At 41.3% G+C, this 25,466-nt stretch overlaps 1 protein-coding gene across 1 annotated transcript in view; it reads left to right on the top strand.

Annotated features, from left to right (window-relative positions):
* The window catches only part of LOC139545043 (PI-PLC X domain-containing protein 3), a 91,155-nt gene extending 80,524 nt beyond the window's left edge, over positions 1-10,631 (top strand). Inside the window, exon 6 of the mRNA XM_071352404.1 lies at positions 8,393-10,631. Within this exon, the coding sequence (XP_071208505.1) occupies positions 8,393-8,549 (157 nt within the window). The 3' untranslated portion in view covers positions 8,550-10,631. The remainder of the gene's footprint in view (positions 1-8,392) is intronic.
* The last annotated feature ends 14,835 nt before the right edge of the window (positions 10,632-25,466 follow it).

Genomic DNA, 25,466 nt, shown 5'->3' with positions numbered 1-25,466 from the left:
GCAAGCTAGCTAAATAGGATAAATTAGCTAGCTAGTGCAAGCTAACTAGCTAAATTGCCATATCTTTAATGCTTTTCGACCTGTCCCCAAATTAATGTCATTGGTTCAGAGTTTGTTTTGATATTTTAACCTGCGTGTCGTGATCGCGTTTGGTGTAGGGGGACAAAATAAATGTATGCACGATGGCGCACGCGCGCAGCCGGTTTGGGTTCCGTGTATGTAAACTTCCGACTTCAACTGTATAATGATAACTTTATCCAGTTACTCAACAATATGAAAGCAGATCTACAGTGGCTTGTGAAAGTATTCACCCCCTTGGCATTTTTCCTGTTTTGTTGCCTTACAACCTGGAATTAAAATTAATTTTGGGGGGGTTTGTATCATTTGATTTACACAACATGCCGAACACTTTGAAGATGCAATTTTTTTTTCTTGTGAAACAAACAAGAAATAAGACAAAAAAAACAGAACTTGAGGGTGCATAACTATTTACCCCTCAAAAAGTCAATACTTTGTAGAGCAGAAGTTACAGCTACAAGTCTCTTGGGGTATGTCTTTATAAGCTTGGTACATCTAGCCACTGGAATTTTTGTCCATTCTTCAAGGCAAACTGCTTCAGCTCCTTCAAGTTGGATGGGTGTAGGCCATTGCAAGACATTTAAATGTTTCCTCTTAAACCACTCAAGTGTTGCTTTAGCAGTATTCTTAGGGTTATTGTCCTGCTGGAAGGTGAACCTCCATCCCAGTCTCAAATCTCTGGATGACTGAAACAGGTTTCCCTCAAGAATTTCCCTGTATTTAGCGCCACCCTTCAATTCTGACCAGTCTCCCAGTCCCTGCCGATGAAAAATATCCCCACAGCTTGATGGTGCCACCACCATGCTTCACTGTGGGGATAGGGTTCTCAGGGTGATGAGGTGTTGGGTTTATGCCAGACATGGCATTTTCCTTGATGACCAAAAAGCTACATTTTAGTCTCATCTGACCAGAGTACCTTCTTCCATATGTTTGGGGAGTCTCCCACATGCCTTTGTGAAAACCAAACGTGTTTGCCAATTTTTTTCTTTAAGCAATGTCTTTTTTCTGGCCACTCTTCTGCAAAGCCCAGCTCTGTGGAGTGTACGGCTTATAGTGGTCCTATGGACAGATACTCCAATCTCCGCTGTGGAGCTTTGCAGCTCCTTCAAGGTTATCTTTGGTCTCTTTGTTGCCTCTGATTAATGCCCTCCTTGCCTGGTCCGTGAGTTTTGGTGGGTGGCCCTCTTTTGGCAGGTTTGTTGTGGTGCCATATTCTTTCCATTTTTTAAATAATGGATTTAATGGTGCTCCGTGGGATGTTCAAAGTTTCTGATATTTTCTTATAACCCAACCCTGATCTGTTCTTCTCCACAACTTTGTCCCTGACCTGTTTGGAGAGTTCCCTGGTCTTCATGGTGTCACTTGCTTGGTGGTGCCCCTTGCTTAGTGGTGTTGCAGACTCTGGGGCCTTTAAGTACAGGGGTGTGTGTGTATATACATATATTTCACTTTACCAATTTGGACTATTTTGTGTGTGTCCATTATTTGAAATCCAAATAAAAATCCATTTAAATTACAAGTTGTAATGCCACAAAATAAGAAAAACTCCAAGGGGGATGAAATACTTTTGCAAGGCAATGTATTTAAATGGAACGATGTTCCCACAATCTTGCCATATTTCAGCCAACGTAGCTTCAACCCTTGCAGCTGCTGAATTTTTTTTTCTTCTCCTGCTTTGTTTGTTCTTTTCCATATTATGTCTACAGTCGTGGCCAAAAGTTTTGAGAATGACACAAATATTTATTTTCACAGTCTGCTGCTTCAGTTTGTATGATGGCAATTTGCATATACTCCAGAATGTTATGAAGAGTGATCAGATGAATTGCAATTAATTGCAAAGTCCCTCTTTGCCATGCAAATGAACTGAATCCCAAAAAAACATTTCCACTGCATTTCAGCCCTGACACAAAAGGACCAGCTGACATCATGTCAGTGATTCTCTCGTTAACACAGGTCTGATTGTTGATGAGGACAAGGCTGGAGATCACACTGTCATGCTGATTGAGTTCGAATAACAGACTGGAAGCTTCAAAAGGAGGGTGGTGCTTGGAATCATTGTTCATCCTCTGTCAACTATGGTTACCTGCAAGGAAACACATGCCGTCATCATTGCTTTGCACAAAAAAGGGTTTCACAGGCAATGATATTGCTGCCAGTAAGATTGCACCTAAATCAACCATTTATCGGATCATCAAGAACTTCAAGGATAGCGGTTAAATTGTTGTGAAGAAGGCTTCAGGGCACCCAAGAAAGTCCAGCAAGCGCCAGGACCGTCTCCTAAAGTTGATTCAGCTGCGGGATCGGGGCACCACCAGTACAGAGCTTGCTCAGGAATGGCAGCAGGCAGGAGGCGAAGACTTTTGGAGGATGGCCTCCAAAAGAAGGGCAGCAAAGAAGCCACTTCTCTCCAGGAAAAACATCAGGGACAGACTGATATTCTGCAAAAGGTACAGGGATTGGACTGCTGAGGACTGGGGAAAAGTCATTTTCTCTGAATCCCCTTTCCAATTGTTTGGGGCGCCCGGAAAAAAGCTTGTCCGGAGAAGACAAGGTGAGCGCTACCATCAGTCCTGTGTCATGCCAACAGTAAAGCATCCTGAGACCATTAATGTGTGGGGTTGCTTCTCAGCCAAGGGAGTGGGCTCGCTCACAATTTTGCCTAAGAACACAGCCATGAATAAAGAATGGTACCAACACATCCTCCGAGAGCAACTTCTCCCAACCATCCAGGAACAGTTTGAAGAACAATGCCCTTTCCAGCATGATGGAGCACCTTGCCATAAGGCAAAAGTGATAACTAAGTGGCTTGGGGAACAAAACATCGATATTTTGGGTCCATGGCCAGGAAACTCCTCAGACCTTAATCCCATTGAGAACTTGTGGTCAATCCTCAAGAAGCGTGTGGACAAACAAAAACCCACAAATTCTGACAAACTCCAAGCATTGATTATGCAATAATGGGCTGCCATCAGTCAGGATGTGGCCCAGAAGTTAATTGACAGCATGCCAGGGCGGATTGCAGAGGTCTTGAAAAAGAAGGGTCAACACTGCAAATATTGACTCTTTGCATCAACTTCATGTAATTGTCAATAAAAAGCCTTTGACACTTATGAAATGCTTGTAATTATACTTCAGTATTCCATAGTAACATCTGACAAAAATATCTAAAGACACTGAGGCAGCAGACTTTGTGAAAATGAACATTTGTGTCATTCTCAAAACTTTTGGCCACGACTGTATCTCTGAGAAACTCCCCAGGAAAGGGCTGACAATGGCTCATATTAATATAGCCTTAGAAATAAGGTTCATGAAATCATTAACTTGCTAACATCAGAACATTAATATACCACGCGTTCGGAAAGCCACTGTAGATCTACTTTCATATTGTTGACAGTGTATGTGATGTAAACAGAGGTCTGCTCAAGAGGAAGCTTCTCACTGTAACCAGCGCCTGTAATCTGGTTCAGGTTTTTAATCAACTTGCCAGGGTGTTTACAAACACTATAGGAAAAATATCATCCACATGTGTTGATCACATTTTTACTAATACAGCTAGTGCAAAGTTCTACTGTATCTGTGCCCATTGGATGTGGTGATCACGCTATAGTGGCTATATCTAGGAGAGCCAAAGTCCCAAAAAGCTGGGCCTAAAATAATGTATAAGAGATCATACAAAATATTTTGCTGTGTCTGATGTCCATGATGTAAAAAAATATTTGTTGGTCTGATGTGATTAATAAGGAGCATCCAGAATTTGCATTTGATGAATTTATTAAATTGCTACCAAATTAACCGGTTAAGAAACTGACTGTTAGAACTGTTAAAGCTCCATGGACTGATGAGGAATTTAAAAACTGTATGGTTGAAAGAGATGGGGCAAAAGGAGTGGCTAATAAGTCTGGCTGCACATCTGAGTGGCCAACTAACTGCATGTTGAGAAATTATGTGATTAAACTCAACAAAAATAACTGTATTATGAAGCCAATATCGGAGATATAAAGATTGATGGAAAAACACTTTGGAGTACTTTAAATGAAATTGTTGGGCATAAAGACAAATTCAACTCATCACCAAACCATTTGATGTTGCCAATTATTTTAATTATTACTTCATTGGCAAATTGGGCGAACAGTGAGCCATTGCATTCATGCATGAAAAAACAAATAATGAAAGAAAGCATTGTATGTTTTTATTTTGTAAAGTTGTATGTGTATGATAATACCATTTTGAAGCCTGGAGTCTATACTTGTATCCAATGTGATTTTTTTTTTTTTGATGTTGGAACATAAGACTGAAAAGAGACGGGTCATATACATACATACATACATACATACATACATACATACATACATACATACATACATACATACATACATACATACATACATACATACATACATACACACAGCTAATGAAGTCACTTAAACACTTAACAAGGAGTTGCAGTCAGTTTTGGAATGGGTGGCCAGTAATAAACTGGTCCTGAACATCTCTAAAACTAAGAACATTGTATTTGGTACAACTCATTCCCTAAACTCTAGACATAGGATGAATCTGGTAATGAGTGGTGTGACTGATGACGTTGAGACTAAATTACTTAGGTTGTAAACTGTCATGGTCAAAACATATAGATTCAAAAGATGTTGAGGGTTTTTTCATAATATTCTCTGCTTTTTTTTGACACCACACTCCACAAAGCAAGTCCTGCAGGCTCTAGTTTAGTCTTATCTTGATTATTGTCCAGTCATGTGGTTAAGTGTTGCAAAGAAAGACCTAGTTAAGCTGCAGCTGGCCCAGGACAAAGCGGCACGCCTTGCTCTTCATTGTAATCGTTCATAGATACTATGCATGCCAGTCTCTCTTGGCTAACAGTTGAGGAGAGACTGACTGCATCACTACTGCTTTTTATAAGAAAGATTAATGAGTTGAAATGTCCAAATGGTTTGCATAGTCAACTTACACACAGCTCTGACACACACTTACCCCACCAGACATGCCACCAGGGGTCTTTTCACAGTCCCTTTCACAAACCAGAACAAATTAAAGTGAGCATACAGTATAATATAGAGCCATTTATGCATGGAACTCCCTTTCATCTCATAATGCTATATGAACCGAAAACCCGGTTTAAAAAAACAAAGCAGCACGGCACAACGCTTCTCCACTATTTGACCTGGATATTGTATGTATTGATATGTGGGCGTTGTGCTGTTTTTAAATCTATGTAATTCTGTCCTTGAGCTGTTGTCTTTTTAACGTTATATATTATGTTTTGTGTGGACCTCAGGCGGAGGTGCTGCTGTTTTCACAGCTAATGGGGATCATAATAAAATATCAAATACCATAAATCTTACAGATAAAGTTGACCTCTTCCAAATATTTATTCTCGGTAATACCAATTACCCCACTGAAGACATTCTTTTAAAAAGTATACTTGGCCATAACATGCTTTTATATGGCCAATAAAACAGAATGAAAACATCTTCCTCAGTCAGAGGGTGGTTTTAACTTTAACTTGCCACCCAAGGCTTTTACTTGAGACATTGTTAAATGCACTTAAGAGGAACAATGGGTACATATTGAAGATGCAGATGCTCACCTCCCAGAATCTTTTCACGTGCCTGTTTTCAAAGGATAACGTTAAGAACATTAACAACTTCATAGTTAAGAACACTATACCAATATGGAAGGAAATTAAATGGATTCTACAAGAACCAATATGAGTCCCATAAAACACAACCCTATGTAACAATCCTTGGATAGCTTTTCAGAATGCACTGATACATTGGATCACATGGGGAAACTAAAGGCATACATTTATTTTAATAACAGAATTAAAAGGCAATTTTGGACTGTCCAATGTAGATATTTTCAAATACAGCACAATGACAGAGTCCTGTCTTAAGTATAAAACTAACAATGACTCCATAAGACATGCCTTCAGGGAATGCTATAAAGCCCAAAAGTTCTGGGTGGAGTTAGAAAGTTGGCTGTCTGTAATATTACGATGTAAATTTACTTTTAATCTGTCTGCATATTTCAAGACGTTATCTGAGGGGGCTATGAGATACCCGATGGGTTGGACGATACTCTCCTTGTTAATTCTCTTGAAAAAAACGTATACTTAACTGGAAATCAAACAATCCTCCATCATTAAGACAATGGAAAAATCGTACGCTTCATTATCTAAATATGGAAAGCGCATGGGTGACTGCCACATATCTGCTAATTGCACCATTTCTCTCAGAGAAAGGGTGAGAACAGGTGGGTCTGGGCAGGCGTGATGTTATTCTAACCCCCCCCCCCCCCCCCCCGCCAATAGGGGTAGTGTGCTCATATAGCAGTGTGCCATGCCAGGGGAATGTCTGTGTGGAAAATTTTATTGATTAATCTTCCCAGTATTTTAGCAGTCTGCAAATAGTGTCTCTGGATTGTCCCTGAGGAGCTTCTGTTTGTACTATTTTTGTGCAGTGTTCTATGATAGGCTCTGCACTGGGAGGTAAGGAAGCCATGGGGCAGAGGGCCTTAGAGGCCGCTCCATTTGAGTGGGGGAGGTTATGGTTCTCTGTTTCCATTGTTGGGTTCAAGGACTTTCACACCTCTCAGTGCAAATTGGAGTTGCAGCTGGGTCATCTGTCCTAGCGCAGCAGGTGTTTATTGCAAAGGACCACAGGAGGAGGCAGGTAGCTGGGTCCAGGGGCAGGCAGAAGGTCATACACAGGGGGTCCAAAAGGACAACAGTACAGGCAGGGAAAAGGCTAGTAATGTCGTCCGGGAGATCAGGCAATAGGTAGATAACAGGAAATCCGATAGGCTAAAGTACAGGCAGGGAATTGACAAAAGGTGTCGTTAGTTTTTGCCTGCCTCACTATCATACACGGGAGGAGACAATCACGGGGAAAACAGCGCTCTGAAAGACCTGTCACACAAAACAAACAATACCTCACAGTGATGGGGTGCAAAGAACTGAACTAAATATTGTGTGATAATGACATACAGGTGTGTGAAAAGATGATTAGAATTCAGGTGATTGGGATCTGGAGAGTGAGCTGTGTTTGGGGGAGCTAGGTGTTTGAGGGTGTGAGTTGGAAGCTGACAAATTCATGGACTTATCAAGAGAACATCCCTGGTCATCCCTATTACCTCTGATCTGGTGGACACACTAAACACACATGCATCATTTATAAATTATGTCTGAGTGTTGGAGTGTGCCCCTGGCTATCCGCAAATAAAAATAAAATGTGGCCGTCTGATTTGCTTTAATATAGGGAATTTTTAATTATTTATACTTTTACCTTTACTTTCAATACTTAAGTATATTTTAGCAAGTACATTTACTTTTGGTACTTAAGTATATTTAAAACCAAATACTTTTACTCAAGTGGTATTTTACTGGGTGACTTTCACTTTTACTTGAGTCATTTTCTTTAAGGTATCTTTACTTTTCCTCAAGTATGATTATTGCATACTTTTTCCACCACTGCTAATCATTGTCTTTAAAGTAAAATATCTAGATGTTATTGTAATGCATTTTACTTATTGGCTCTAAACATTGTTTCAGATTGAACATTACTCACTCAGTTCCAGGTTGGATGGTATGTTTAGGTTTCTGCTGTGCTTCTTCTGCTGGTTGTTGGTTTTCCAGGTTTGTTAGTTCTTGGTTGTAAGAATCATAATAGTAGTAGTGGAAATGGAAATGGGATTACCATTAACAACAACTACAACAATATTAATGAGAATAATAATAATACATTAAATCAGTAGTAGTAGGCCAGTCAACATGACTGAGAAGCCACATGGCAAGTTATGAAGGCAAATATTATTGACATTACATTGCACTTTTCAATGGCCGTCCCTCAGGTTGTGGCAGGAGGAAACATATCTGGCTGCCAAAACTGCACATTTTGGCTTTTCACCCAATATGTTTTCTCTAACGTAACAAAATGTGGAAAAACTCAAGGGGTCTGAATTCTTTCCGAATGCACTGTAACTTGAAATCCAAATGGCATAGCCATACTCCAATATTTCACAATAACAAAGATCTGGAGGGCAGCCTTTTGCATCCCTCCCCAATGGTCCAAATGTAGATAATGTATGGACAATGCACCTGTAATGCCCCCCCCCCCCAACAAAAAACTGTGACTCTGACATTAGACACATCAAAACCACTCAAAACAAAACAGCCACCTCTGAACCCACCTGAGGAAAGTCTTTCTCTCTCTCCTTACCCCCATCCTTTTCAGTGGCTAAGTATAACACTTAGAATTCACAAAAGATAGTGATGCAGGTGTGTGATGCATGTTTTCCCCTGCAGGGCTCTTCCACGTATGATGCTGTGGATCCGTGCCCAGAGGCCGGGAGAGAGCGGCATCAACATCATCACAGCTGACTTCGTAGAGCTGGGAGACTTCGTCAGTGCTGTCATCACTCTTAACTACCATATGGAAGACGAGGAAGAAAACGCCACCTGAGACTGACCGACGGGGTGGTTTAGAGTTCAATCCTCAGCCATGTGAGGCTACGCTCGCTCTCTCGCCCTTTCTCTTTGGTGTTCATTTTTAGGAAGAGAGGCGGTCCTCTGACTTTTCTAGGGCTACGATAGTTGACAGAGAGGGAGGAGGGAGGGAGCGAATGAGCGGGGAGGGAGGGAGAGATGGGGGAGGTGGAGGAAGGTAGGTAGAGGGAGGGAGGAGAAGAGAGAGGGAGAATGGACTTGATTGCTCGGTGAGAGAAACTTTTGTTTTTATATTTTCTGGGGGTCAAAAGGGCAATTGTTTTTTAATGACACTTCGCTTCACATCTGCTGTAACGATAACTGCTTCTATCCTCTGATCACACAAGCAATGTTCCTGGCCTTTCCACTTCTTGTGAGGCTAAGACTAGCTTATTAGAGTGTTCTACAAACATAAATGTTGTTCGTATTTTAGTGACTGTGATGGTCAACCTTCATCAAAATTAATCTTCATTGGTGCAAGTAATACAGCTTATGGTCGTCAACCTGATTCGCATGTCAACTACTCACATATGGCATACAAATGTACTTGGCATACTAAACTTGCTTGGCATACACAATTCACTTAGGTTGCCACAATTGAATTTTGCAGAGCAAAAGTTTTTTGACCTCTTGAGAAGGTCAAAACTAGGATATTCTGACTATTTTGTCTCAGAATCGTTCCCGTCATCACAGTACATATATTGTTGCCTTCTCCCTGCACATTAGTTAATCTTCTTGTAAATTATTGACATTTTCTTCTGTTTTGAAAGATGTGTAGACTGTGAGCTCATCTCATCCTTGTGTTCATTTATATTAGAATAGATTAACTATCTGTTGCTCTACTTCTATTCAGGTGTTTGCCTGCTTTTTTTGCGTTCCATCTAGTAGAAAGATGTTTCCCATGCTTTGCACCTATTGGGACAAACTCTAAATGCTCATCGAGGAAGGCAAATCATATTTGAAGTGGCACTTGCAGCATAGTGAAGAATGATAGAATAAAACCTGTATCACTTTGTTTTTGCTTAAATTTCAATTACACATTATGCAAGCAAGAACATAATTGCATATGTATCAAACGCTTTTCCCTCATTTCTCCAAAAAACAACTATTAAGATTATTGTTGCATCTTTTACAGAGAATGTATTCTTTGAGGAAACATTTATGTAAACTATTATGATTAATGTGAACTAAACAATAAGGAAATGTTACCTTTTTTTGAATGTGTATTTGTGTGTCTTGTGCGTAAACGGATCATTTCCAACATTTTTTCCAGTTCTGTTTTTATTTGAGAAAGAGAGAGACAGACAGAGGGAGTGAGGGAGAGATTGTTTAAGTGTGTGGGTTTTATGTGTATTGTTCAAAGAGTTGTGAACATTTTCATACTATTTCTATGTGCCAATGACTTCATTATGATTTAATCTTAAATTATATTTCATATCATGTGAAAAGCTTGTATATAGTGTAAGTGCAATGGATTTATCACCATTTAATTGTAAATGAAAATGAATGCCAAGAAATGCTTCGACAGAAATATCTCAGTTTTAACAAATATATGGCCAAAACATGCTTTGTCGATCTGACAGTAAGACTATATTTTTTGTAACTAATTAACTGTGCATGAATCAAAAGATATTTGTAAATATATTGCTTGTCTCTCGGTGGATTCACTGATTTTGGATGACCAGACTAACTACTTGAGTTGTTTGCACTGCAACAGTTAAACATGACCAGACTTAGGACATTCAATAACTAAAACAATTTTACCTATTTTTTTTGGACTAAGTATATTTTTCACTTCGACTCTGAGAGACTATTATATACCCATGTAATAAACTTGAAATACACAGTATAAAAATCAGTTTACTTTATAAGTCATCCAGTGTTGACATAATTCTACTTCATCCATCTTGCAGTCATTGCATTGCTGTTCTTTTATTTGTGATAAGTCTATCGCTGTAAAATTGTTGTAAAGACCAAACCTTGTGTGTTACAATGAGACAGATTATGTTTTAAGTGGGTGATGCCCAATCAAATAAAGCTATATGTCTATATGACTCTCTATGGCAGTGTTACTCACTATTTTTTGTAAGGTGACCAATTTGGTTGGAGACAATCATTGAGGGCCCCACAGATCTTTAATTTGTTGTACTTTTTCTTCCAATATTATCAATTAAGAACACATTCAGAGCAATAGAGCACATGCAATCGATTTGAGGTGCAGCACATCACACATGTATACATGCACACGTCAAAAAGGCTACATCACATGTATATATTAAGGGTTACCTCAGTAGTTGGATGAATGAAAATGTCCCTTCTGCTCCTTGACTGAATTCATTCTAAATGTATAGTCTGTTGTTGCAATCCAAGTGTGCATTGGGCAGTCTGTTTCTCTGTTTTTGTTTCACAATGTTCATTGTTGAAAATGTTGCTTCACATAAGTGCTGACAAAAAATGGTCACCTTTTGCACACACTACTTCAGAATTGGATACTCTGTGTCTGACAGAAGGCTCCAGAAATGAGTAACACATGATCTTAGTTCACCTTGCAAGGTGTGATTTGCCAGCAGCTCCGCATTACGGTCAGTAGAGGGCTGTGATGACTGGGGTCAGAGATGACACTGGCACATGAAAGGGGTTCTCAATGAAGTTGAAAAACTCCTTGTACTCCATGATATCCTTGACTCAAACTTCAACTTCAACTCTTCCAACACACGCACAAATGCATCATATCTAAAATGTTGCAGTATGTCTGGGTTGGATGTGGTGACTGCTCTGAGTTTTGGGAAATTAACAAACTGTTTGTCAGGTATGAACAGTGTGGTGATTTTATTTTGAAATGCTGTGACCACACGCAGAATTTTGCCCAGAGATTTAGCTTTCCCCTGGAGCTGGAGATTCACTGTGTTCAGGTGGCAGGTGATGTCCGTTAATAACAAAGCCAGCTTTAATATCTATTGTGGATCATCCAGCTCTGGCTCCTCTCTCCCCTTGCTTGCAACAAATTGACAGATTTGATGGAGGAGAGAGAGAAATCTTTCCAAAACTTAGGCACGAGACAGCCATCTCATCTCATTATGAAATATCAAGTCACCGAATTCTGTCTGGTATTCCTCCAGCAACTCCCGGAATTGCCGGTGATTCAGTGACCTCACAATAATAATGTTCACCACGCGCACGACTTCCTGCATCACATTCTGTAAGTCACAGTCTTTGAGTTTAGCCACAAGTGCTTCTTGATGAATGATACAATGAAACGTAACACATTCGGGAATATCCTCTCCTTGTGTTTGTCCCTGAAGGAGCAGCAAAAAGTTCCTCTCTGAATGACCCAAACACATAATTGTGCAATGTCACTTACATCAGTGCTTTCGTCAAGCGCAATACTAAAACACAGCACCCCGGATATGTCAGTAATCAGTTGCTTACAGATGTCCTCGCCAATGTCTTCTACACACCTTACGGTCGAGTCTGACAGTTGCAGTCCCTTCATTTGCTTTAAAATAGCTTCCTTGTTTGTGAAATCAGCATACAATATTTCGTCTGAGGCCTTGTTTTTGCGACTATCCAAGCAATCTCATATGTTGCTTCTGTCGTTGTCTCTGCAACAGTGCTAGGTCTGTCCATCATTTTTTGTTGTCCTTTGAGTTGCGCTATTTTGTTGTTTCTGAGGTTGCTTTGTGGCGGATATGTTTTGTCAAAGTGGGCATGGTGTGACTGGAAATGTCAATCTACATTTGCTCGTTTTAAACAGCTGACTGCCTTCTGGAAAATAAGTGAGCTAGTCCCATCATGCAGTACAAAAAAATACTTGTCTGTCCATTTCTCTTGAAACTTTGTCTTCTTCTTGAATCAACCATATCCTTCTCTTTGCCACCGGAGCAACATTAGCCACGTTAGCTAGCTGCATTTCCCAGCCGCCATCTTCCTGATTTTCCTGGTTCTCCGGTGGTTGTTCGTTCATAGCTGTCACTTTGTTCTCTAGTTCTTCCCCCTCATTTTCATTGTCAATAGATATACGTTTCTTTTTTACAATAAATCGATCCAAAATTAGCTAGTAGCAACTGATGTGTCGGTGGCTGTAGCTGAGCAGTTGCGTTCTATTTCGGCAAAAGTTCTATTTCGGCCTTTCTGTTCAACAGCTGCGCTATCCTGCCATCTATCTCCCGTCTAGGGAACAATATATGTATTCCATGAATACATATATTGAATTGAAATTGTATCATTGAATTGAATTCAACATTGAATTGAAATTGTATCATTGTCATGTATTATGAATAGGAAAATTACCACGATCCGCAAATTAAGGGATCGCAGGCCAGATACGCAATGACTATCACTGCTCTGGTGCTATTTTCACTACTTCACATTGGTGGTGGACGTCTGAGCTGAGTGATTGACTCTGACTTCTTACAATTAAATTGTTCACGTCATATGCATGTCTCCATATTTACCTTGACTTTCCACCTACTCAAAAGAGCCTCCAGGGACCATCCTAGTTGGTGACCAGGAGAGGTGCATTATGTGACCTTGTTATTGTGTTGTGTTTCCTCTAACCTTCACTCCGCCGTACCCATCTGATGGCATCCAGGTATGTTTATCAAGCAATAATGAATATTTACTCCTAGCAGACAGAGTCTTGTTTCTTTACCATTGCACCCGCACTGGCCGTGTGTGTGTGTGTGTGTGTGTGTGTGTGTGTGTGTGTGTGTGTGTGTGTGTGTGTGTGTGTGTGTGTGTGTGTGTGTGTGTGTGTGTGTGTGTGTGTGCATGTACATGTACGTGTATGTGTTTGTGCGTATATGTGTGTGTGTTTCTTAATCTCTCTATTTCTAAATATAGCCCTTTCAGTACAGCCTGTTCTCAGTAATGAAGCTGTGCTGGGTTATGCTGGGTTACCAGAAGTGAGGACCAATCCAGTCCCTTCACTTGTCAGCAGCCATACACTCTTAGAAATAAAGGTTATCTATAACCTTAAAAGGTTCTTTGGCTGTCCCCATAGGAAAACCTTTTTTCAGTTCCAGGTAGAACCCTTTCCAAAGAGAATTCAACATGGAACCCTAAAGGGTTCTACCTGGAACCAAAAAGGGTTCTCCTATCAGGACAGCTAAAAAAAAACATTCTGGAACCCTTTTTTCTAATAGTGTACTTTTATTTATTTATTTCACCTTTATTTAACCAGGTAGGCAAGTTGAGAACAAGTTCTCATTTACAATTGCGACCTGGCCAAGATAAAGCAAAGCAGTTCGACACATACAACAACACAGAGTTACACATGGAATAAACAAAACATACAGTCAATAATACAGTAGAAAAATAAGTCTATATACAATGTGAGCAAATGAGGTGAGATAAGGGAGGTAAAGGCTAAAAAAGGCCATGGTGGCGAAGTAAATACAATATAGCAAGTAAAACACTGGAATGGTAGATTTGCAGTGGAAGAATGTGCAAAGTAGAGATAGAAATAATGGGGTGCAAAGGAGCAAAATAAATAAATAAATAAATACAGTAGGGGGAGAGGTAGTTGTTTGGGCTAAATTATAGATGGGCTATGTACAGGTGCAGTAATCTGTGAGCTGCTCTGACAGCTGTTGCTTAAAGCAAGTGAGGGTGATAAGTGTTTCCAGTTTCAGAAATTTTTGTTGTTCATTCCAGTCATTGGCAGCAGAGAACTGGAAGGAGTGGCGGCCAAAGGAAGAATTGGTTTGGGGGTGACCAGAGAGATATACCTGCTGGAGCATGTGCTACAGGTGGGTGCTGCTATGGTGACCAGCGAGCTGAGATAAGGGGGACTTTACCTAGCAGGGTCTAGGTAAAGTCCCCAGGTGCTCACCGATTTGATGGCTCCAACATGACACCACCAAAACATCCGCTATTCGGCTGACTGCTATCGCCAGATAACGCTTGATCTAATTGAATCCAGGCCTAAATCTGGAAAAATAAGAAAACGCTATTATTTGTAAAAATAAAAAATAAAAATTGCAGATAGAGAATGCCAAGAGTGTGCAAAGCTGTCAGCAAGGCAAAGGGTGGATATTTGAAGAATCTCAAATAAAAAATATATTTTGATTTGTTTAACACATTTTTGGTTACTACATGATTTTATATGTGTTCTTTCATAGTTTTGATGTCTTCACTATTATTCTACAATGTAGAAAATAGTAAAAATAAAAACCCTTGAATGAGTAGATGTTCAAAAACTTTTGTCACGTACTGTATATATAATAAAACTAATAATAATAATAATACATGTAAATATAGTGCTGCCACGTTTTGTTAGATTACAGCCGTATTCTAAAATTGATTAAATAGTTTTTTCCCCTCATCAATCTACACGCAATACCCCATAATGAAAAATGCAAAAACAGATTTTATACATTTTTGCTAATTTATTAAAAATAGAACACTGAAATATCACATTTACCTAAGTATTCAGACCCTTTACTCAGTAATTTGTTGAAGCACCTTTGGCAGCGATTACGGCCTTGAGTCTTCTTGGGTATGACGCTTCAAGGTTGTCACACCTGCATTCGGGGAGTTTCACCCCTTCTTCTGGGGAGATCCTCTCAAGCTCTGTCAGGTTGGATGGGGAGCTGCACAGCTATTTTCAGGTTTTTCCAGAGATGTTTGATCGGGTTCAAGTCCGGGCTCTGGCTGGGCCACTCAAGGACAATCGGAGACTTGTCCTGATGCCACTCCTGCATTGTTTTGGCTTTGTGCTTTTGGTCGTTGTCCTGTTGGAAGGTGAACCTACGACCCGTCTGGGGTCCTGAGTGCTCTGGAGCAGGTTTTCATCAAGGATCTCTCTGTACTTTGCTCCGTTAATCTTTCCCCCTGACTAGTCTCCCAGTCCCTCCCACTGAAAAACAGCATGATGCTGCCACCTCCATGCTTCACTGTAGTGATGGTGCCAGGTTTCCTCCAGACATGATGCTTGGCATTCAGGCCACAGAGTTCAATCTTGGTTCTCAGAGAAACTTGTTTTTCATGGTCTGAGAGCCCTTTAGGTGCCTTTTGGAAAACTCCAAGTGGCCTGTCATGTGCCTTTTACTGAGGAGTGGCTTCAGTCTGGCCACTCTACCATGAAGGCCTCATTGGTGGAGTGCTGCAGAGATGGTTGTCCTTCTGCAAGGTACTTGCATCTCGACAGAGGCACTCTGGAGTTCTGTTAGAGTGACCATCAGGTTCTTTGCCACCTCCCTGACCAAGGCACTTCTGCACCGATTGCTCAGTTTGGCCGGGCGGCCAGTTCTAGGAAGAGTCTTGGTGATTCCAAACTTCTTCCATTTAAGAATGATGGAGGCCATTGTGTTCTTGGGGACCTTCAACGCTGCAGAGATTTGTTGGTACCCTTCTCCAGATCTGTGCCTTGACACAATCCTGTCTCGGAGCTCTACGGACAATTCCTTCGACTTCATTGCTTGGTTTTTGCTCTGACATGCACTGTCAACTGTGGGACCTTATATAGACAGGTGTGTGCCTTTCCAAATCATGTGCAACCAATTGAATTCACCACAGGTGGATTTCAATCAAGTTGTAAAAGCATCTCAAGGATGATCAATGGAAACAGGATGCACCTGAGCTCAATTTAGAGTCTCATACAAAGGATCTGAATACTTATGTAAATAAAGGTATTTCTGTTGTTTATTTGTAATAAATTAGCAACATTTTCTAAAAACCTGTTTTCGCTTTGTCATTATGGAGTATTGTGATGTCATTATGGAGTATTGTGATGTCATTATGGAGTATTGCATGTAGACTGATGAGGGGAAAAAAATTGATACATTTTAAAATAAAATACGTTACGTTACAGCCTTAATAAGTCTGTAATGTAACAACATGTGAAAAAATGGAAGGGGTCTGAATAGTTTCTGAATGCACTGTATATAATATATAATAAAAATAATAAAACACAAAAACGCTCAAGCCTGAGAAACACTTTTACATTTTATTCATCACATCCTCAAAGCAGAAGGCAATTGCCTCTACCTCAGCAGGCCTACGCAGGCCAGATGGCAGTCTTAGATTGCTCTTTAAAAGGGCAATCAAACCCTGAGATCAGCTTTAATGGAAGACATGGTTTGCTGGCTGACAGCGTAGCAAACTCTCTACTTAGCTCAGGCATGGGTCCTGGAGTACTTAGCTGAGTCACATTACACGCAACACTTTCTGGGGTTGCATTGGGAATTCAGAGAGTTAGAGTTCATTTTTTGGGCTAACCCGAACAGCTTCATGTCTACTCCCCATCTCAATCCTAACCCTAGCCACAACCCTAACTCTAACCTAGCAATAACCCTGAACCAGTTACAGTGTAATGACAGACAGACAGACAGACAGACAGACAGACAGACAGACAGACAGACAGACAGACAGACAGGGGGTCATCCAGAGGGGATACATTCACATCCCTAGTCAGACAAATATGACTTTCATATTCTAGTGGAGGAGTTTCATATTCTAGTGGAGGAGTTTCATATTCTAGTGGAGGAGTTTCATATTCTAGTGGAGGAGTTTCATATTCTAGTGGAGGAGTTTCATATTTCACTGGAGGAGTTTCATATTCCAGTGGAGGAGTTTCATATTTCACTGGAGGAGTTTCATATTCCACTGGAGGAGTTTCATATTTCACTGGAGGAGTTTCATAATCCACTGGAGGAGTTTCATATTCCAGTGGAGGAGTTTCATATTTCACTGGAGGAGTTTCATATTCTAGTGGAGGAGTTTCATATTTCACTGGAGGAGTTTCATATTCCAGTGGAGGGTTACATAGTTTCCACCTGCTTATTCAGACCATCCATTACACTGGCAGCCTGCAGGGGCTAGATATGCATACAGACCTGTTAGCTCCCTCTGCATCCAGGGACACACTGACAGCTGATGTATGTCAACAATTATAAGTGGATGTAGTTTCCTCACATTTGAACATTACGCTCCCTGCATAAACAGCAGAGGATCCATCCTGGGTTTCTCTGTGAATCCAAACTATGTCAGGATATGTGCTCCTTCAATATGAGTAAATATCCGTTTTTCAAATAGAGGGTAGGATTTGGCAACTACAGTGGGGAGAACAAGTATTTGATACACTGCCGATTTTGCAGGTTTTCCTACTTACAAAGCATGTAGAGGTCTGTCATTTTTATCATAGGTACACTTCAACTGTGAGAGACGGAATCTAAAACAAAAATCCAGAAAATCACATTGTATGATTTTTAAGTAATTAATTTGCATTTTATTGCATGACATAAGTATTTGATCACCTACCAACCAGTAAGAATTCCGGCTCTCACAGACCTGTTAGTTTTTCTTTAAGAAGCCCTCCTGTTCTCCACTCATTACCTGTATTAACTGCACCTGTTTGAACTCGTTACCTGTATAAAAGACACCTGTCCACACACTCAATCAAACAGACTCCAACCTCTCCACAATGGCCAAGACCAGAGAGCTGTGTAAGGACATCAGGGATAAATTGTAGACCTGTACAAGGCTGGGATGGGCTACAGGACAATAGGCAAGCAGCTTGGTGAGAAGGCAACAACTGTTGGCACAATTATTAGAAAATGGAAGAAGTTCAAGATGACGGTCAATCACCCTCGGTCTGGGGCTCCATGCAAGATCTCACCTCGTGGGGCATCAATGATCATGAGGAATGTGAGGGATCAGCCCAGAACTACACGGCAGGACCTGGTCAATGACCTGAAGAGAGCTGGGACCACAGTCTCAAAGAAAACCATTAGTAACACACTACGCCGTCATGGATTAAAATCCTGCAGCGCACGCAAGGTCCCCCTGCTCAAGCCAGCGCATGTCCAGGCCCGTCTGAAGTTTGCCAATGACCATCTGGATGATCCAGAGGAGGAATGGGAGAAGGTCATGTGGTCTGATGAGACAAAAATAGAGCTTTTTGCTCTAAACTCCACTCGCCGTGTTTGGAGGAATAGAAGGATGAGTACAACCCCAAGAACACCATCCCAACCGTGAAGCATGGAGGTGGAAACATCATTCTTTGGGGATGCTTTTCTGCAAAGGGGACAGGACGACTGCACCGTATTGAGGGGAGGATGGATGGGGCCATGTATCGCGAGATCTTGGCCAACAACCTCCTTCCCTCAGTAAGAGCATTGAAGATGGGTCGTGGCTGGGTCTTCCAGCATGACAACGACACGAAGCACACAGCCATGGCAACTAAGGAGTGGCTCCGTAAGAAGCATCTCAAGGTCCTGGAGTGGCCTAGCCAGTCTCCAGACCTGAACCCAATAGAAAATCTTTGGAGGGAGCTGAAAGTCCGTATTGCCCAGCGACAGCCCCGAAACCTGAAGGATCTGGAGAAGATCTGTAGGGAGGAGTGGGCCAAAATCCCTGCTGCAGTGTGTGCAAACCTAGTCAAGAACTACAGGAAACGTATGATCTCTGTAATTGCAAACAAAGGTTTCTGTACCAAATATTAAGTTCTGCTTTTCTGATGTATCAAATACTTATGTCATGCAATAAAATGCAAATGAATTACTTAAAAATCATACAATGTGATTTTCTGGATTTCTGTTTTAGATTCCGTCTCTCATAGTTGAAGTGTACCTATGATAAAAATTACAGACCTCTACATGCTTTGTAAGTAGGAAAACCTGCAAAATCGTCAGTGTATCAAATACTTGTTCTCCCCACTGTATGTTATGTGTGTGTGTGTGTGTGTGTGTGTGTGTGTGTGTGTGCGTGTGCGTGTGCGTGAGTGAGTGCCTGCATGCCTACGTGTGTGTCTATGTGTATGTCTATGTCTCCTTAGCCACCACCTTGTCACCATTATCTGCTAAATTATATTTTTGGTCAGCAGACTAATAACAGCCCTCCAGAGAGAGCTTGGTGTTTCATCATACACAGCATACACAGCAAAGTCTACACAGCAAAGTCTACTTTGTCACATACATACTTGATCCAGTTTACTGTAATTGTTGGAGATGCCAGTAGTGCCAGACACGTGAGGGTGAAACAGCTCTCTGTTGCCCCCTAGTGTTTTGCAGAGTGCATTGCTTATCTCAGGCAGCAAATGCATTCAGCCAGGCACGTACAGTTGGACTATTGTCGAGTAAAAGTGTAAAACTGCTACCTATCTTTGTTCTTTCCCTTGTCTGCACTGACAACTGAGAACTGGGAAGGTGAAACACCTACTAGACATCCTTCATATTGCTTTAAAGCTGAGATCCAGCTGGTTGCCCCAGGCAGGCGCATTTCTTATTGTTTTTGTTTTGTTTATGAAATGGGGTAAAGGAGCATCCTGCATCGTGGTAAAAACTATTCTTAGTGAATAGAGTACCACAGTACGAGTCATGATACCCATTAAGTAAAAATACTTTAAAGTACTACTTAAGTTGTTTTTTGGGGTGTCTGTACTTTACTTTACTATTTATATTTTTGACATAATTTACTAGACTACATTCCTAAAGAAAATAATGTTCTTTCAATTTTCCCTGACAACCAAAAGTACTCATTACATTTTGAATGCTTAGCAGGACAGAAAACGGTCCAATTCACCCACTTATCAACAGAACCTCCCTGGTCATCCCTCATGCCTCTGATCTGGCGGACTCACTAAACACAAATGCATCATTTGTAAATGATGTCTGACTGTTAGACCCTGGCTAACTGTAAATAAAAAAAACAAGAAAATTGTCCCGTCTAGTTTGCTTAATATAAGGAATTTTAAATTATTCATACTTTTAGTTTTGATACTTAAGTATATTTAAAACCAAATACTTTTAGGGCCGGTTTCACAGACGGGGCTTAGATTAAGCCAGGAGTAGGCCTTAATGTGTACTAGTTAAACTAGGACATTTAAGTAGCTTTCATGAACGTGAAATGAAATGCTAATTAGCTGAAAATTTGGCTATCATAAAGAACTACAAATGCCATGATGATCTGGACGAGACTGCCGAATTGAGGCAAAGGTAAGAATTTAACTATTTAACTAACTAATGTTATCAAAATGTAGTAATTAATTAATTGCCTACATTTCTTTCAATTGCCAATTCTGTGAACTGTCTTGTGCAAGTTTAAATTGACACAATACCTGTTAGGAAAGGTTTCAGCTAGAGACGACGTGCAGGAGCTTGCAGGGATTTGTAGTTTTGAATGATATCTACTTTGACGGTAATGACCATTTTCTAATCTGAGTAAATAGAGCCGAATATATGGATAAAATTCACCTTGTCCGAGAGAGATTTAGATGGTTATCAAAACGTCACCACAGGGCAAGCCTACACGAAACATAGTCTTTATTTTAAGTGTTTCTAAAATCCCCTTTGGGAAAAAATGAATGGTGGAAAAACTATTGTAACCATTTTCCTGTTTGACCGCTAGGTTTTATGGGTATTATGACACCTCCACTGTGTGGCTCTATACTCTGCTGTTCTATTGCACCTCCAACGATGTGCAATTATGTCAGAGAGAAAAAAAACAAAGTTTGTGTTTTGAAGTAATGTCTTTGTTGATGTAATAATGCAAACGGACGTGGCAGTTTCACCGCTATGGATTCCAGCTTTAAAGGGGTGCTGGGGCCTCCCGGGTGGCGCAGTGGTCTAGGGCACTGCATCGCAGTGCTAGCTGCGCCACCAGAGTCTCTGGGTTCGCGCCCAGGCTCTGTCGCAGCCGGCCGCGACCGGGAGGTCCGTGGGGCGACGCACAATTGGGCTAGCGTCGTCCGGGTTAGGGAGGGTTTGGCCGGTAGGGATATCCTTGTCTCATCGCGCTCCAGCGACTCCTGTGGCGGGCCGGGCGCAGTGCACGCTAACCAAGGGGGCCAGGTGCACGGTGTTTCCTCCGACACATTGGTGCGGCTGGCTTCCGGGTTGGAGGCGCGCTGTGTTAAGAAGCAGTGCGGCTTGGTTGGGTTGTGCTTCGGAGGACGCGTGGCTTTCGACCTTCGTCTCTCCCGAGCCCGTACGGGAGTTGTAGCGATGAGACAAGATAGTAATTATTAGCGATTGGATACAACGAAAATTGGGGAGAAAAGGGGATAAATAAAAATAAAAAATAAATAAAAAAGGGGTGCTGAACTGACTGATGTAGTCGAAGTTTCAGTCCTCTTCAGTAAGAAATGCTACTGAGAATGAGATTTAGGTCTTAGAGCCGTGCTTTGATGTGGGTGTCTCTTGAGTGTTTGTTCGCACATGGGAAGCTCTTGTACATTCACTCTGCCAAAACAGTACACAGTTACAGTCACTCATCATTTCGCCAATTAGCTTCAGCCTGCTGGTGTGCGACTGTGGCAAACAGAGTTCGTTTGACTTTGGATAGCCTATCTCTAGGGCTAGTTCGGGACCCTGAATAAATTACACCATGAAAATGGGGCAATATTTTCATGTTGAACACTTTTAATTTGTCATTATATGCTTATTTTTATATGAACTTATACCATTTATAGTTGGTTGGTTTGGTTTTAAGTCATTGAAATTGGGAGCTATTGAAATGTACAAATGTTGTCCCATGTACATTGTGTAATTTACTAATAGTCTTTACTGATGGTCTAACTAACCCCATGGATATCCAAAGTCAAACTAAATTTACCACGGTCAGTATGTGTTCCGCACCCATATGTTGGTAATTACAATAAGGTCGCGTGCAACTGCACTCCGAATTGATGATTTCTTGGGTGCTGCCAGCTGTGGACCTGTGGGCAGGAAAACTGTTATGTACCCTAGATTCCTTACAAATCTCTGTTGTGGACGATACTGACATTATGACCAAAATTAACCTATTTACACTTTGTAGTAAATTTTGACACTAAAATAACTGTTTCTGACTCATATCGATGCCACATAGGCCTTTCAGTTACTCTTGAATTTATTCTCTATTTTCAGATCAGTGCAGATAGGAAGCAAAAGAGGAGACGATCACTGCTGATAGGGAGCAAAAGAGGTAACGATCACTGCAGATAGGGAGCAAAAGAGGAAACGATCACTGCAGATAGGGAGCAAAAGAGGAAACGATCACTGCAGATAGGGAGCAAAAGAGGAAACGATCGCTGCTGATAGGGAGCAAAAGAGGAGACGATCACTGCAGATAGGGAGCAAAAGAGGAGACGATCGCTGCAGATAGGGAGCAAAAGAGGAGACGATCGCTGCAGATAGGGAGCAAAAGAGGAGACGATCGCTGCAGATAGGGAGCAAAAGAGGAGACGATCGCTGCAGATAGGGAGCAAAAGAGGAGACGATCGCTGCAGATAGGGAGCAAAAGAGGAGACGATCGCTGCAGATAGGGAGCAAAAGAGGAAACGATCGCTGCAGATAGGGAGCAAAAGAGGAGACGATCGCAGCAGATAGGGAGCAAAAGTGGAGACAATCGCTGCAGATAGGGAGCAAAAGAGGAGACGAGAGAAAATCCCTTTTGACTGTTTCTGTTTTAGAATAATAATTGTATTATTGTAGGGTCACAATGAGAGTAGTTTTGGCAGAAGAACAATCAAACAATAATGTATGTTCTCCTTCTCGAATGTAATATATCTCTCTCTTTCTGTCCCACACAGTAAAAATAAACATTCTGGTTCCTTACTTACTTTTTTGGTGTGTGTGTGTGTGTGTGTGTGTGTGTGTGTGTGTGTGTGTGTGTGTGTGTGTGTGTGTGTGTGTGTGTGTGTGTGTGTGTGTGTGTGTGTGTGTGTGTGTGTGTGTGTGTGTGTGTGTGTGTGTGTGTGTGTGTGTGTGTGTGTGTGTGTGTGTGTGTGTGAGAGTGTGTGTGTGTGAGAGTGTGTGTGTGTGAGAGTGTGAACGGGAGAGAGACACTGAACTATATAATACTTTGAAATGTCCACAGCCACAGAGAGCTCATGTACACTCTCACCATGAAGGTAAGATGATTCACATTCATTCCTTACTTACCTCTTTTAATATACTCAGATGATTTCTACTATTAATCAAGTGGTTCAAAACAGTTGGCCTGTATAGTCTTAGACTTCAATTCAATCAGATGGAGCGTTAACCCGCGTTGGCAGACATCCTCATAGCTGACGTCTTGGAGGGGGTAGAGTATGTGCGGCAGGAGCTGTCAAATTGAGGCGGCTGCTCTTGTGTGACACAAACCACTCCCGTCCTTGTTATCCGCATTACAAACCACTCCCTTCCTTATTATCCGCATTACAAACCACTCCCTTCCTTATTATCCGCATTACAAACCACTCCCTTCCTTATTATCCACGTTACAAACCACACCCTTCAATATTTTCCACGTTACAAACCACTCCCTTCAATATTATCCACGTGACAAACCACTCACTTCAATATTATCCACGTTACAAACCACTCCCTTCAATGTTATCCGCTTTACAAACCACTCCCTTCAATATTATCCACGTTACAAACCACTCCCTTCAATATTATCCGCGTTACAAACCACTCCCTTCAATATTATCCACGTGACAAACCACTCCCTTCAATATTATCCGCGTGACAAACCACTCCCTTCAATGTTATCCGCTTTACAAACCACTCCCTTCAATGTTATCCGCGTTACAAACCACTCCCTTCAATGTTATCCGCTTTACAAACCACTCCCTTCAATGTTATCCGCTTTACAAACCACTCCCTTCAATATTATCCGCGTTACAAACCACTCCCTTCAATATTATCCGCGTTACAAACCACTCCCTTCAATATTATCCGCGTTACAAACCTCTCCCTTCAATATTATCCACGTTACAAACCACTCCCTTCAATATTATCCACGTGACAAACCACTCCCTTCAATGTTATCCGCGTTACAAACCACTCCCTTCAATGTTATCCGCTTTACAAACCACTCACTTCAATATTATCCACATTACAAACCACTCCCTTCAATATTATCCGCGTTACAAACCACTCCCTTCAATGTTATCCGCTTTACAAACCACTCCCTTCAATATTATCCACGTGACAAACCACTCGCTTCAATGTTATCCGTGTTACAAACCACTCCCTTCAATGTTATCCGCTTTACAAACCACTCCCTTCAATATTATCCGCGTGACAAACCACTCCCTTCAATGTTATCCGCGTTACAAACCACTCCCTTCAATATTATCCGCGTTACAAACCACTCCCTTCAATATTATCCGCGTTACAAACCACTCCCTTCAATATTATCCACGTTACAAACCACTCCCTTCAATATTATCCGCGTTACAAACCACTCCCTTCAATATTATCCACGTGACAAACCACTCCCTTCAATATTATCCGCTTTACAAAACACTCCCTTCAATATTATCCACGTTACAAACCACTCCCTTCAATATTATCAAAACGGAGATAGAAAGTGTAGGCTAATGCAGGTTTTGATGTTAATTTGGATAGGGGGGTTTATAGCTTTGGACAGCGACAGATCAGTCTAATCAAGGTGAAGACAATTACAACAGGCATTCCAGTGTTTGAACTTCTGACGCGGCCGCATGGGATTTGTCAGATTATAAAGTCGGGTGTGTCCGTGATAAGCTAACACAAGGAGCTCCTCCGACACAGCCAAAACAACCACTATGTGGGTGTCGGCTAGCATGGATCTGATAGAATCCTTAGACTCAGTCTATTTGAAAGAGTTGTAAAATACACTAAGTAAATAGAACCGCAGCATTCCTCCTCTCCTCTCCTCTCCTCTCCTCTCCTCTCCTCTCCTCTCCTCTCCTCTCCTCTCCTCTCCTCTCCTCTCCTCTCCTCTCCTCTCCTCCCATCTCCTCACCCAATAATTGTGTGGAAACGGTGCATTGCCACTGGGGATCATATGGCAAGTGGTAAGAGTGTGACGGCTGCACTAAAACACAGGTAAGGAACCAAACCAATCATCAGAAGTCCTGACCGTGAGCTCCACTAAACTCATGCTTTGATTCATGAATGGCAACCAATGTTGTGGTATACAGTACCTTCAGAAAGTATTCATA

The sequence above is a fragment of the Salvelinus alpinus genome, chromosome 19 (assembly GCF_045679555.1).
Source record: "Salvelinus alpinus chromosome 19, SLU_Salpinus.1, whole genome shotgun sequence".
Taxonomy (NCBI): Eukaryota; Metazoa; Chordata; class Actinopteri; order Salmoniformes; family Salmonidae; genus Salvelinus; species Salvelinus alpinus.
This window is presented reverse-complemented; position numbering and strand designations above follow the sequence as displayed.